This window comes from Coregonus clupeaformis, chromosome 1 (assembly GCF_020615455.1).
Source record: "Coregonus clupeaformis isolate EN_2021a chromosome 1, ASM2061545v1, whole genome shotgun sequence".
Taxonomy (NCBI): Eukaryota; Metazoa; Chordata; class Actinopteri; order Salmoniformes; family Salmonidae; genus Coregonus; species Coregonus clupeaformis.
The window spans coordinates 22,274,388-22,286,487 of NC_059192.1; the positions used below are offsets into that span (position 1 = coordinate 22,274,388).

General features: G+C 42.8%; 1 protein-coding gene across 4 annotated transcripts; it reads left to right on the top strand.

Annotated features, from left to right (window-relative positions):
• The first annotated feature begins 36 nt into the window (after positions 1 to 36).
• Positions 37 to 11,695, top strand: LOC121546586 (oxysterol-binding protein-related protein 7-like). Of its 4 annotated transcripts, none has more exons than XM_041857855.2 (20): positions 37 to 272; positions 2,150 to 2,401; positions 2,783 to 2,923; positions 3,043 to 3,096; positions 3,195 to 3,308; positions 3,517 to 3,678; positions 3,757 to 3,910; positions 4,121 to 4,242; positions 4,543 to 4,641; positions 5,448 to 5,619; positions 5,731 to 5,822; positions 5,968 to 6,127; positions 6,213 to 6,496; positions 6,768 to 6,905; positions 6,999 to 7,062; positions 7,232 to 7,310; positions 7,398 to 7,693; positions 10,391 to 10,517; positions 10,717 to 10,839; positions 11,032 to 11,695. In XM_041857855.2, the coding sequence occupies exons 2-20, from the start codon at positions 2,252 to 2,254 to the stop codon at positions 11,138 to 11,140; spliced, it is 2,640 nt and encodes an 879-aa protein (XP_041713789.1). In that variant the 5' UTR covers positions 37 to 272; positions 2,150 to 2,251; the 3' UTR covers positions 11,141 to 11,695. The 4 variants fall into 4 exon arrangements, with proteins under 4 accessions (XP_041713789.1, XP_041713849.1, XP_041713921.1 ...); XM_041857915.2 differs by having other exon boundaries at positions 4,543 to 4,632; XM_041857987.2 differs by having other exon boundaries at positions 2,150 to 2,392.
• The last annotated feature ends 405 nt before the right edge of the window (positions 11,696 to 12,100 follow it).

Sequence of the window (12,100 nt, forward strand, 5' to 3'; positions counted from 1 at the left end):
TCCCTGGCCACATTGCGCAGTGGCACAGCTCTCCATGGATTTGGGTGATGCATTTTACTCATTGCGCGAGCACAGGGAAACCGACATTGGCAGTCTCTACAACACTTTTTGACGGCGTGTCTTGTTTTTCCCGCACGTGTGTTGAGAAAGACATGGTTCAGCAATATGGTAAAGCTGTGTGATTTGACAAAGAAATGGGAAATCACGGAGTTTGTTGGACATTTGAAGAAAAAATAATTACCGCGATGAGAGTGGTCACACATGAACTTCAGGTAAGTACGCAGAGTGAATATTTGCGTTTGATGAATGTGTAGTTGAAGAGATTACTTTTCAGGAACGTGGAATTTCCAAGGATATGGATGCAATTTCAACATGTCTACTTCAGCCAACTAAACAAACAAACACATAACCAAAACAAACTACAATATTTATTGGGTTTACATGTTTCAAAATGTTACAATTGGACAAATAATGCAATGATATCAGATCATTATAGATTAGGCTATTATAGAATAAATGTGTTTGTTTTAACACTTTCTTAAGCACATCATTAATTGGACTAGGCCCTAAGGCTATGAATGATTTTTAAAAATGAAATAGATACTAGTTGAAGTTAATTCTCACATTAGCAGCATGTGGCATGCTCAAAATTGCTTTGTTCAGTTCAGAACATGAGTCAATTTGTGTGGGACAGTCATTCATAATGGGCTTTAGATAAGAGCCTCCTTGCCCCAATTTAACCATTGCAATGGGGCCCAAGGTTATGCCTTTTTGCATTGTGCTTTCTTGAGAATAACACGCAGTTTGTAATATGTAACCACATAGCAAGTTTACTCACTTGTTGTTTTATGACTAACAACCTGTCTGTGGTTTACTCAAGCACACAGTATGCGTCAGTCACCTCATATTCTTGTTGTGCTGGAAAACCATATTGTATGGAGAGCCCTGTAATATGCACGGCGACCTCTCATATTTCCTCAGTACTATTATACTTATCAGCTGGAGGAATGGAGGCAGGGTTGCCAAACCTCCTACTTTTAGGAACAACCTCTGTGCACTGTCCGCAGAATGTCACCAGGAAATCTTCAGATAATTTGGAGCAATGTTGAGTAGAGAGATGACACCATTTCCCATTTGATGCAATGACTGCAGTCTGGCCTGTCATTGGCAGACATAAGGGGTGCAACCCCCCCATATTCTTAAATTGCATTTTTGTCCCCCCACAGTTTTATCATTGGAATGTGATACAAAACGAGGCAACGGTGTGCTTTAGGAACATGGGGACGCCTCAGAGCGGTCGGGTAGGCTGTTTGGAGTGTTTATCCATCTGGATAAAAAAAAAAAAAAAAAAACCACTTCTAAAACCAAAGTTGCGCCCCTGTTGGAACCTATAATGTATTAAAGTCATACACATTATCTATTGTGTTTTCGATGGTTGTAGATGTAACTTTTGCATAGACCTAGCACTCCCATACATAGGCCATTTTGTTGTCACCGCCAGAGCTTCAGTGTTCTCTGCCTTGTGATCTCATTACTGAACATTCAGTAAGGAGAGGTCTTGCTAAAAAGGTTAAGCCAATTAGAAGAGAGGTTAGTAATCCTCCCCTCAGATTCCCAGCCTGTTGGGAGGAATTGAGAACAACCCTATCACCCTACAGGTAATGGCATGTTCTTCCTTTACTGTAAATTGAAATGGTAATGGAGGTAAATTACACTGGATGGGGAATCTGACATTGATATTAAATGGCTCAGTATCACAAATACCTGTTGGGGAAGGGTGAGAGGGATCTTGGCTTCTTTCACAAGCCCCTGTGCAAACCATTGCGAAGAGCTAGATGTGCTTTTAGTCTTTTAGAAATAACACCTGCCCAGAAGTTATGAATACAGGCCTCATATCTTCATGCAATGACCTCAGACAAGAGATTTGTGAACCAAAGGTTGTCCAGAGTCTCTTCAGACCCTTATTCACATAATTGCAGCTAACAATTGACCAGTTAATAATTTAGAATATGCAATTTATTCAAAGGAAGCTACAAACCTTGCAGAGCCTCATTGAACCGCAGTTTATACATGTTGACAGGAGGAAACATGTTTGCAAGGAGTAGCCATCTATATTTGTATTATTTCATGTGTTTACTTTCTTTCTCAGACCCATACTCTTCTGAGATGACAGGGAGTTTGTAGCGGACAGTCTCATTGAAAAATCTACCAATAACACAAGGGAGGGAAGCCTGACATTTATCATTTCAAAATGGAGTCATTTCAAAATCCTTATGGGTCCACACTCAACCGCAGCCAATCGCTGATGAGTGGCCTGGAGAAGACCCCTCCCACGTGGAACAAACCCACCCACTCTCGGAGCAGTAGCACCGCCTCCTCCCGTCACTCTCGGGTGAGTACGGTATGTCTCTTCCACCAAGAGAGAGTCACAATTTTAAATTTTAGTCATTTAGCAGATGCTCTTATCCAGAGCGTCTTACAGTTAGTGAGTGTATACATTTTTCATACTGGCCTCCCGTGGGAATCGAACCCACAACCCTGGCATCGCAAACACCATGCTCTACCAACTGAGGTACACTGGACCTCTGACAAAGAATCAACATCAACATATTCAGTTAACAATAAACACATCCACATTCTGTTCTGTACAGCATGCAGGTGAGATTGTTTAAATATCAAATATCCGAACAAAACATCAAACTGCATGTTAACATCCCACAAATAACAGTGATGTCTCTAGATGGATGTTGATGTGTTTGTGATGGTGTTGTCTCACCCTCAGAACATTAAAGACTGGGAGGTGATGGACGACCTTCAGGTGGAAATGACGTCAGGTGACAACTCCCAGGACCTGACCATCCCAGGCATCTGTGAAGGATACCTCCTCAAGAGGAGAAAATGGCCCCTGAAAGGCTGGCACAAGGTCAGCAAACTGCCTATTCATCCAATCCACCACTGTGTTGTTTACTATTTTGGAAATTAGTGTGTTTTTTTAGTTCACTATCTTGGTCTTAATTCATGTGTTTTTGATCCTACTTTCAGAGGTACTTTGTGTTGGAAACGGGGATCTTACGATATTCCAAAACCCAACAAGATGTAAGTGTACATTCCCTATATTATGTATTTTAGTTAAATTATGAAAAACTCACCATTTAATAATTTAATGGAAAGCACTTATTTTTTTTATTTTAAAGATCACAAGGGGAAAGCTTCATGGTTCATTAGATGTCAGCCTTGCAGTCATGTCAATCAACAAGAAATCCAATCGTATCGATTTGGATGCAGGAGACATTCTATATCATATGAAGGTATGCCCAGCTCCTTTCACTTACTTTAGCTTGTTGACCAACTTCACTACATAAATTATAAATAAATACATTAGTAAACAAAGTTGAGTGTTGTCCAAGGCTGAATTGGAGAACAGTTGAGTTGGAATATCTTTTTGGGATTAGTTTTAGAGTCCTGTAGTAATACAAATGAACTTGGCGCCACTCTTCCTGTTCTTTCCTCTCCTAGGCCAATAGTCATGACTTGTTCTACATCTGGGTGACAAAGCTGAGTGCCCATCGCATGTTCAAGAAGAACGAGGCTGCTCAAGTGCACAATGGCTTCTTCCAGGCCATGTCCCAGGGCACCAGTGTGCCTGGACTAGCACAGAGGAACGGCATGCAGGACATGGTGAGTCCTCTCTCTGTTCGTGGTTTGTAGTGACTCGTCATTGTCTCTGTCTTTCTCACGCTCTCGTCTGTATACCAGTCTTCCTACCAACACTACCATAGCACTACAAACTCTTATGTGGGTGAGAGCGCTGCACCAACACCGTCCGAGTTTCCCTCGGTCAACCCGGGGGTGAATGGGAAGGTGTCAGCCTGGTTACAACAGACTCATGACCCAGAGAGCTGTGCCCAAGGTACTGCACTCGTATCTCGTATACAAAGTAAACCCAATATGTTTTAGGGCTTTTAAAAAATGTTGTGCACTCTCGTAAATAGTGTCTGTAGCTTCTAATTGTCATGAATGGTGCTTCATGGATGACCATGGTTGAGATCTACGAATGTTTCGGTCTAGGTCAGTAGAACTGTTCTGGGACCTGCCATAACAGTCTGTGTTTTTCTTGCAGAGCTGAACCGTTGTCAGTTGGAACTGTCTGAGCTGAACCGGCTGGTCCAGAGGCTGCAGTCGCTGGAGGGGGGGCAGCAGGCCTTCACCGACGGCGAACTGCAGCGCATCATCAGCATGCAGGTGAGATGGAGCAAATACGTCCCAGCTCCAAACAAACCCTTCCTAGGATAGGTTTAGCAATGTGGTAATGGTTCCACCCCAGCCGTCTCATAGGCTAGGATCAAATATCAACACTTATCCAGTGGTTTCAGGTCTACACATTTTCCTAGGGGCAAGGGGTGACTTTTCCTAGGGGCAAGTGAACTAGGCATATCAGTGAGTTACAGGACAAGGATGTGAGACATGCTTGAATTAATTAGATAAATGGCTCCTGTCTGTTCAGTAATTTTAAGATAATTCTGTTTTTTTAATTCCACCAAGAATCTCTCACTTGACAAACCCAAGAAGTCCAGGTCTGGCAAGATATGGGGTCACTCGCGTACAATGTCAAGGGTAGAGGCCCTTGGAATGGTACGACAGGTTTGTAACTATACATATTTTTTTTTAGCTGTGGTTCTTAGATCAAATGTGTAGGTGATTTAGAAATAATTTAGACTGACATTTTAGTTTTGACTCATGGATATTTGTTCCAGTGCTTTTCCCCATTGATTTGGTACTAATGTTCACATATTTTTTATACTAAAATTCCAAAAGTTGATTGTGTACCACTAACCAACCTGTAAAGAGTATAATGTGTTGGTTTTGAGTATTAGCTAACCCAATCACCTGATAACTTTTTAAGCTTCTTTTTAATCCAAAACCTTTTTGTGGGATTACTAAATCGGTGAGTCAACACCAGGAAACAAGGCAGACTGCCAAAGCAAGGAACAACTAGCTAGTCCTAATTGATCTCTTCCATGTTGTCCAGACAGTCACACAGACAAAGGGGTAAACCATTTTTTGCAATGGAAAGTAAGGTCAAATCAAATTTAGCTTCAGAGACTGAGCAAACCAACCTTTTATGAGTACAGACTGTGATCAGATTTAATGGAAGTTGTAGCTGTGATATATATATATATATACGTTTGAGAAATAAGACTTTGGTTAATTCCTTGTAGGACATACATGCTCCTACAGTAGAATTTAACACTATCTTTTAATCTTCCATAGTATCTATATTGCATGGCTTGTACACAGTTCTTGTTCATTTTCCTTCTACATGCAAACATATTTGACATCTCACTAATGTGGGGAATCAGTGACTGACAAATAAATCTCGGACAAATGGAAAATGGTTGTTCTATTTGTTCTACTTGTTCATTCTCCATCGTTCCTCCATTTTGTAGCTGTCCTCTAGTCACCTGAACAGCTCGTCCCACCTGGGTGCGTCTGTCCCCTCCCTTCCAGACTATGTCCCCTCCATCCCTGACTACGTCTACTCCCAGCTGTCCCCTCCCACCAACACCTCCCCTGAAGGCAAGAAGATCCAGCAGGACATATGTAGCGTGTCCCAAAGAGGTCAGAGCCAAACACACATGTGGACTCACACATGCTTTGCCTCCAGATGTTGTGTGCGTTCATTACTACTAATGCTAAATGTGAATTTCTTTATTTTCCTGTCCCCGTCAGTACACACGTCCCTCAAGTCTGTGCATGATGCCTTGGCCCAGGAGCGTCAGAGACTACAGGACACCTACCACCAATCAACCACACTGGCTGAGGTGAGGGTATATGCCTCCATGGAGACATGTGCAGTAGGCCTATATTTGTGTGTGAGTGCCTATGAGTGCTCTTCCTCACTGATTCTGTCTGTTTTGCTGTCTTTCTCATGGCGTTTATTGTTCGCCACTCTTCCTCTCTCTTTAGACTGTATCTGGGAACGAGTCCCGTCGCACGCCATCGGTGACAGACTCTGCAGCAGAGTATTTTGATGCGAGGGATGGTGTCCTGAATGGGAGCTTCTCTGAGTCTGAGTCTGGTCTGAGTGAAGGGACAACCAGCAACTCTGAACCTGAGGAAGGCCATGGTGAACACACACACACACTCTGTAACCAGTTAGCAATTAGCAGTTGTTTTTTCAATTTATTGAAACCTATATCTCTCCCCCACAGCTTCAGCCACTCGTGAGTACCGTGCCAGCATCTCTAAGGTGCCCAACAGCGTCGTGCCCATTAACACGGGCCGCCGTACCACCCTGGCTGCCCACTGCCCAGACAACTCCCAGGTGGGTCTGATGCAGATCCTCTATAACAACATAGGCAAGGACTTGTCTCGTGTCTCCATGCCTGCTGCTCTCAACGAGCCCATTAACCTGATGCAAAGACTGTGCGAGGAGCTGGAGTACTCTGAGCTGCTGGATACTGCCAACAACACACAGGACCCCTACCAGAGGATGGTGAGGATTTTTAAATGTATTTTCAAATGTTGTAAAGCAAAGGATGTAAGGCTTTAAAATACACCTTAAAGACACTGAATGGAAAAGTGCTCAAGTTAGCAGCATCTGGTCACATCACTAAACTATGATAAAGAGTTTCCATTGTGTCAAAGGTATATGCTAGAATACACAGAGCCTCAGGGTTGGAATGAAACCACGTAACGACAGCTATGCTAGTGATTCGCAGTATGTTAGGTTAGAAGACTGAAGGTGTTTCTCTGGTCTTGTGCAGGTCTACATAGGTGCCTTTGCCATCTCTGGATATGCTACAGCTCACTACCGCAACCGCTACAAGCCCTTCAACCCACTCCTGGGGGAGTCCTATGAATGTCTGAGAGAGGACAAGGGCTTCCGCTACATCAGTGAGCAGGTAGGAGGACTGAATCTTCTCTAACATTCCTCAGCAGACCAGGTCAGACTAGTTCTGTTGTATTCAGACTAAACCATTCTTGTCTTTCATCAGGTCTGCCACCATCCCCCCATCTCTGCATGTCATGCAGACTCAGATTCCTTCTCCTTCTGGCAGGGTGAGCTTTACTGAGTATAACTGAGCAAAACCTTGATTCTAGTCGGCTAGTGATAAGCAAGTGTCTTGACATTTGTTTTGAATTATTTCTAAACATTTTGAAACTATCTGAAACTTTGATCATTCATATTTTTCTCATGAAGCACAACATATTTGTGTCACCTAAACAGACCAGCGGTGGAAGAATAAGTTTTGGGGAAAGTCACTGGAGATCATGCCAACAGGGATGGTGAATGTCACTCTCCCAAGGTGAGAGTCTGCTGCTGGTGGCCATTTCTCCCTCAAGCTGTTAGAAATGAACATTTTTAAATGCTCTACCTTCAATCCCTCTTTTAGGTTTGGGGACCACTATGAGTGGAACAAAGTGGTGACCTGCATCCATAATGTCCTGAGCCAGCAACGTTACCTGGAGCACTATGGGGAGGTCATCATCCGTAACCTCAACAGCAACGCGTGCACCTGTAAGATCACCTTCGTTAAGTCCCGCTATTGGGGGTCGGACACCAACAAGAATGAAGTCCAGGGCACCGTGCTGGACCAGACTGGGAGTGTTATCCACCGGTTTGGGGGGCTGTGGCATGAGGGCATCTTCTGTGACACCTTGCCCACTCCGCAGTGTATCTGGAAGCCAAGTGAGTATCACACCCACCCAAGGAAAACAGTCTGTGAAAAGTTCAAAACGGAGAATTCTTGTATCAAAAGCCTCCTAACCCTAAAGCAGGGGTGTCAAACGTACGGCCCGCGGGCCGGATCAGGCCCGCAAACGGGTTTAATCCGGCCCGCGAGATGATAAAAAAAAAAAAAAAAATATATATATATTTTGTAAAGTAGAAAAATGCGCTGCAATTTTTCTATAAAATAAACTGCTGTTCCAATTGCGTCCACTGGATGGCGCAATAGCAATTGTGTTAAGCAAGCAAACTGTTTATACCGGGGCAGAGCAAGTAGGTCAAGCACGTGCAGCCAATGAGCTACTTTGTTTTGCCCGCGATATTTATTACGGCTTCTACTTTTAACATTATGTGCTTTGGCACCCTCATTGCCCCAATATGTCTCTGTCAAAAAAGAGAAAAGTGGACGCAGAGTGCAGAGTGTTCCAAGAAAAATGGTCATCCTATTTATTCACGGAATTGAATGGGAAAGCTGTATGTTTGGTGTGTTCAGAGCATGTTGCAGTGCTGAAAGAATATAACCTTCGTCGCCACTATGTGAGTCTTCATGCCGACAAATATGACAACTTTCAAGGACAGCGGAGATGAGAGAAGGTGAATGAACTGTTGGCGGGTCTGAAGAAACAGCAGTCTGTGTTTACTCACAGCCGAGACATCAGTGACGCTGCAGTGAAAGCTAGCTACCTCATTGCTAATGAAATCGCAGTGGCTTCAAAACCATTTAGTGAGGGTGAATTTGTAAAAACATGCATGATGAAGGCAGCGGAGATTGTGTGCCCTGAAAAGCGGCAGGCTTTTGCAAATATCAGCCTGACAAGAAACACAGTTGCAGACAGGATTTCCAATCTTTCAGTGGATTTGGACAGCCAGTTGAAGCAAAAAGTAAAGTCATTTATTGCGTTTTGGTTGCAATTGATGAAAGCACGGACATTACAGATGTTGCACAACTGGCCATTTTCATCCGCGGGAGTTGATGACACATTGACCGTCACCGAGGAGTTCGTGGAGTTGGTGCCGATGACAGATACAACGACAGCAGCTGATATTTTTACCGCTGCTCGTCGGGCGCGCTGGACAGGGTCGGAGTGGACTGGTCCCGCCGCTGTCAGCCTGGCTACAGATGGTGCGCCCTCAATGATCGGGGAAAAAAGCAGGCGTTGTGACACATTTCAGAGAGAAAGTGCAATCTGCAAATGGAGGACGTGATTTTTTGACTTTTCACTGTATTTTGCACCAGGAGGCTTTGTGTTGCAAGTCATTAAAGATGGATAACGTCATGAAGGTGGTCATCCAAACTGTTAATTTCATCCGATCCAGAAGCCTGAATCACCGCCAGTTTGACAGCCTTCTCAGAGAGAAAGACCATATCTATGGCCTGCCATACCACACTGAGGTAAGATGGTTAAGCCGAGGTGCTGTGTTGAGGCGTTTCTTTGATTTACGAGAAGAAATTGAACAGTTCATGGAAGAAAAAGGCAAACCAGTGTTAGAATTTCATTCCGCAGAATGCATGCAGGACCTTGCATTTATGGTGGATGTTACAGAGCACCTGAATAACTTGAACAAACAGCTGCAAGGGCGCAACAAAGTTGTCACGCAGTATTATGACAGCATACGTTCTTTCAAGTTGAAGCTGTCATTGTGGGAGACGCAACTTGCCGGTGGTGATGCAGCTCACTTCCCCTGTCTGAAAAAATGTGCGCGACCCAACATGTGGCAGACATGAAGCGGTTCAAAGATAAAATAACGGGACTGTTACGGGAGTTTGAGCAACGCTTTCAGATTTATGTTTATGTTTTTATGTTGATGTGCTATTGTTTTTAATTGATTTTATTTGTATATTTAACCTATTCTTGACTCTGTGGTTCTTGCACTTGTTTGGGGAACAGGATTTCATTATTTTTATCTACATTTCTGCCTGAGAAATGACACCCTGATATAGTTCTGTGATCTGTGAAACAGTTCTGTTAATCACTGAGGCATTGTGTGTTTGTGTGTTCTTTGTCCTCAGAACTTTCAAATAACTTGAGGTGTTTTATGATTAATAGTGATATTGTGTTTTTGGACACTGTCCTCAGACTCCAGCTTTATGTTTATATGTTTTTATGTTGATGTGCTATTGTTTTTAATTGATTTTATTTTATTTGTATATTTAACCTATTCTTGACTCTGTGGTTCTTGCACTTGTTTGGGGAACAGGATTTCATTATTTTTATCTACATTTCTGCCTGAGAAATGACACCCTGATATAGTTCTGTGATCTGTGAAACAGTTATGTTAATCACTGAGGCATTGTGTGTTTGTGTTCTTTTTCTTTAGAATTTTCAAATAAACTTGACGTGTTTTATGATTAATAGTGATGTTGTGCTTGTACTATTTTGGACACACTGTCCTCAGGCTCCAGCTTTATGTTGATCGTATTAAAACAAAGAAAACAATCTGAAGTTGTTGTTTTTAAGTTATATATACCATGATTTTTCCGGTCCGGCCCACTTGGGAATAGATTTTCCTCCATGTGGCCCCTGAGCTAAAATGAGTTTGACACACCTGCCCTAAAGGTTTTGTACTGGTTAGCGATATGCTAACTAAAGACATTGTGGTTTGAGGCTGTAGTTACATTGGCTGTAGCTGACCTCAGTGGTCTATTTCATTGTACAGATCCCCAGCCCAAGGACTACTACCTGTACTATGGCTTCTCCAGCTTCACACTAGAGCTGAACGAGCTCACACCAGGCCTGAAGCCTCTTCTGCCCCCCACAGACTCACGCCTTCGTCCTGACCAGAGGTGAGTGGTGCCTCCATGGCCATGGATCGGGCTTGATTAGGAAATGGAAAACCACCATTTTACAAATCTTTAAAAAAAAAATTTAATAGGGCCATTACTTTTAGGTGACATGACCAGGAAAAACTTGGGGCCTTTCTCATAGATATGTGATGGGTTCAATGAATTGGTGTGTTTTTAATGAGGTTTTTATTTTATTTAGGATGCTGGAGGATGGGAGGGTGGATGACTGTGACAAGTTTAAAGAAGAAGTGGAGGACATGCAGAGGGAGCGGAGGAAACAACTGGCTAAGAAAGGACAGGAGCACATGCCACGCTTTTTTAAGTAAGTCCTTTTAGTTTTCAGTGATACTCTTGTGTCATCTTATATCATCTAGGATAATACCCCAAAATACAATGTTTGTTTGTAGTCCGAAATGTACCCAAACTTCAATTGTGATATACAGTAAGATCATATAGGACTCCACTGGTTTAATACTAGGTATGCTTTCTGTAATTTTATATTTTCCATCATTAGGAAAGCCATGGATTCCTCTGGGAGGGATGTGTGGCTGACCAATGGAACCTATTGGAAAGTCAGAGAGAACCCGGGCTTTGCTAACACAAACAACCTGGAACTATGGTGAATAACCAGATAGACTGGGGCCATTTAGTGGACTGAGAAAATCGTATGACAAAAATGGCCCAAGTACACTACTGTTCAAAAGTTTGGGGTCACTTAGAAATTCTTGTTTTAGAACAAAAAAAATGCTTTTCTTTCGAAAACAAGGACATTTCTAAGTGACCCCAAACTTTTGAACGGTAGTGTATATTGAAACCCAGAGGATACATGGTGGGAATTGGTGAAGGCAATGATGAACTGTCCTGAGACCCCAACTTCCATCATTGCCATCTGATTTGCACTCCCTCCCAGGCTGCTTCATGGGAAACATCTGGGAAAGTCTGGAAACTACTTGGATCCACTGAACAGTCAAGTTGAAAATAGTTCCCAGAATTCCCAGAATGTGTAGCGTCACCTGTTCTGCCACCTGGGAGAGACTTTTCTCTCATTTTTACCGGTACTCGTATTTAGTCCATTGCAATGTATTTATTGTCATTCCCCATTGTTTGTGGCGGCAGGTAGCTTAGTGGTAGAGCGTTGTGCCAGTAACCGAAAGGTCGCTGGTTCTAATCCCCGAGCCGACTAGGTGAAACATCTGTTGATGTGCCCTTGAGCAAGGCACTTAACCCTAATTGCTCCTGTAAGTCGCTCTGGATAAGAGCGTCTGCTAAATGACTAAAATGTAAATGTAAATGTTGTGTACATTTGTTATCCTGTCAAGATGTATTTGCTGTCTAGAGGGCTGGAAGTGTTAGGTTAATTTGATCAGGTCAAGACATTTACTGTGGACTAATCTTCAGATATGGTAAATGTAGAAAATGTGTATTTAATACTCTCTAGGCTGACACCTAACTCAATCTTTTTGCATCATCACTCAATTTTCACACAAATCCCCCTAAGACATCTATGCATGATTTGTGGATCCTAAGTTAGGATTCAGCCCTTTATGAATTATTGTTGAATCATATTTATTTCAGTGGCATTA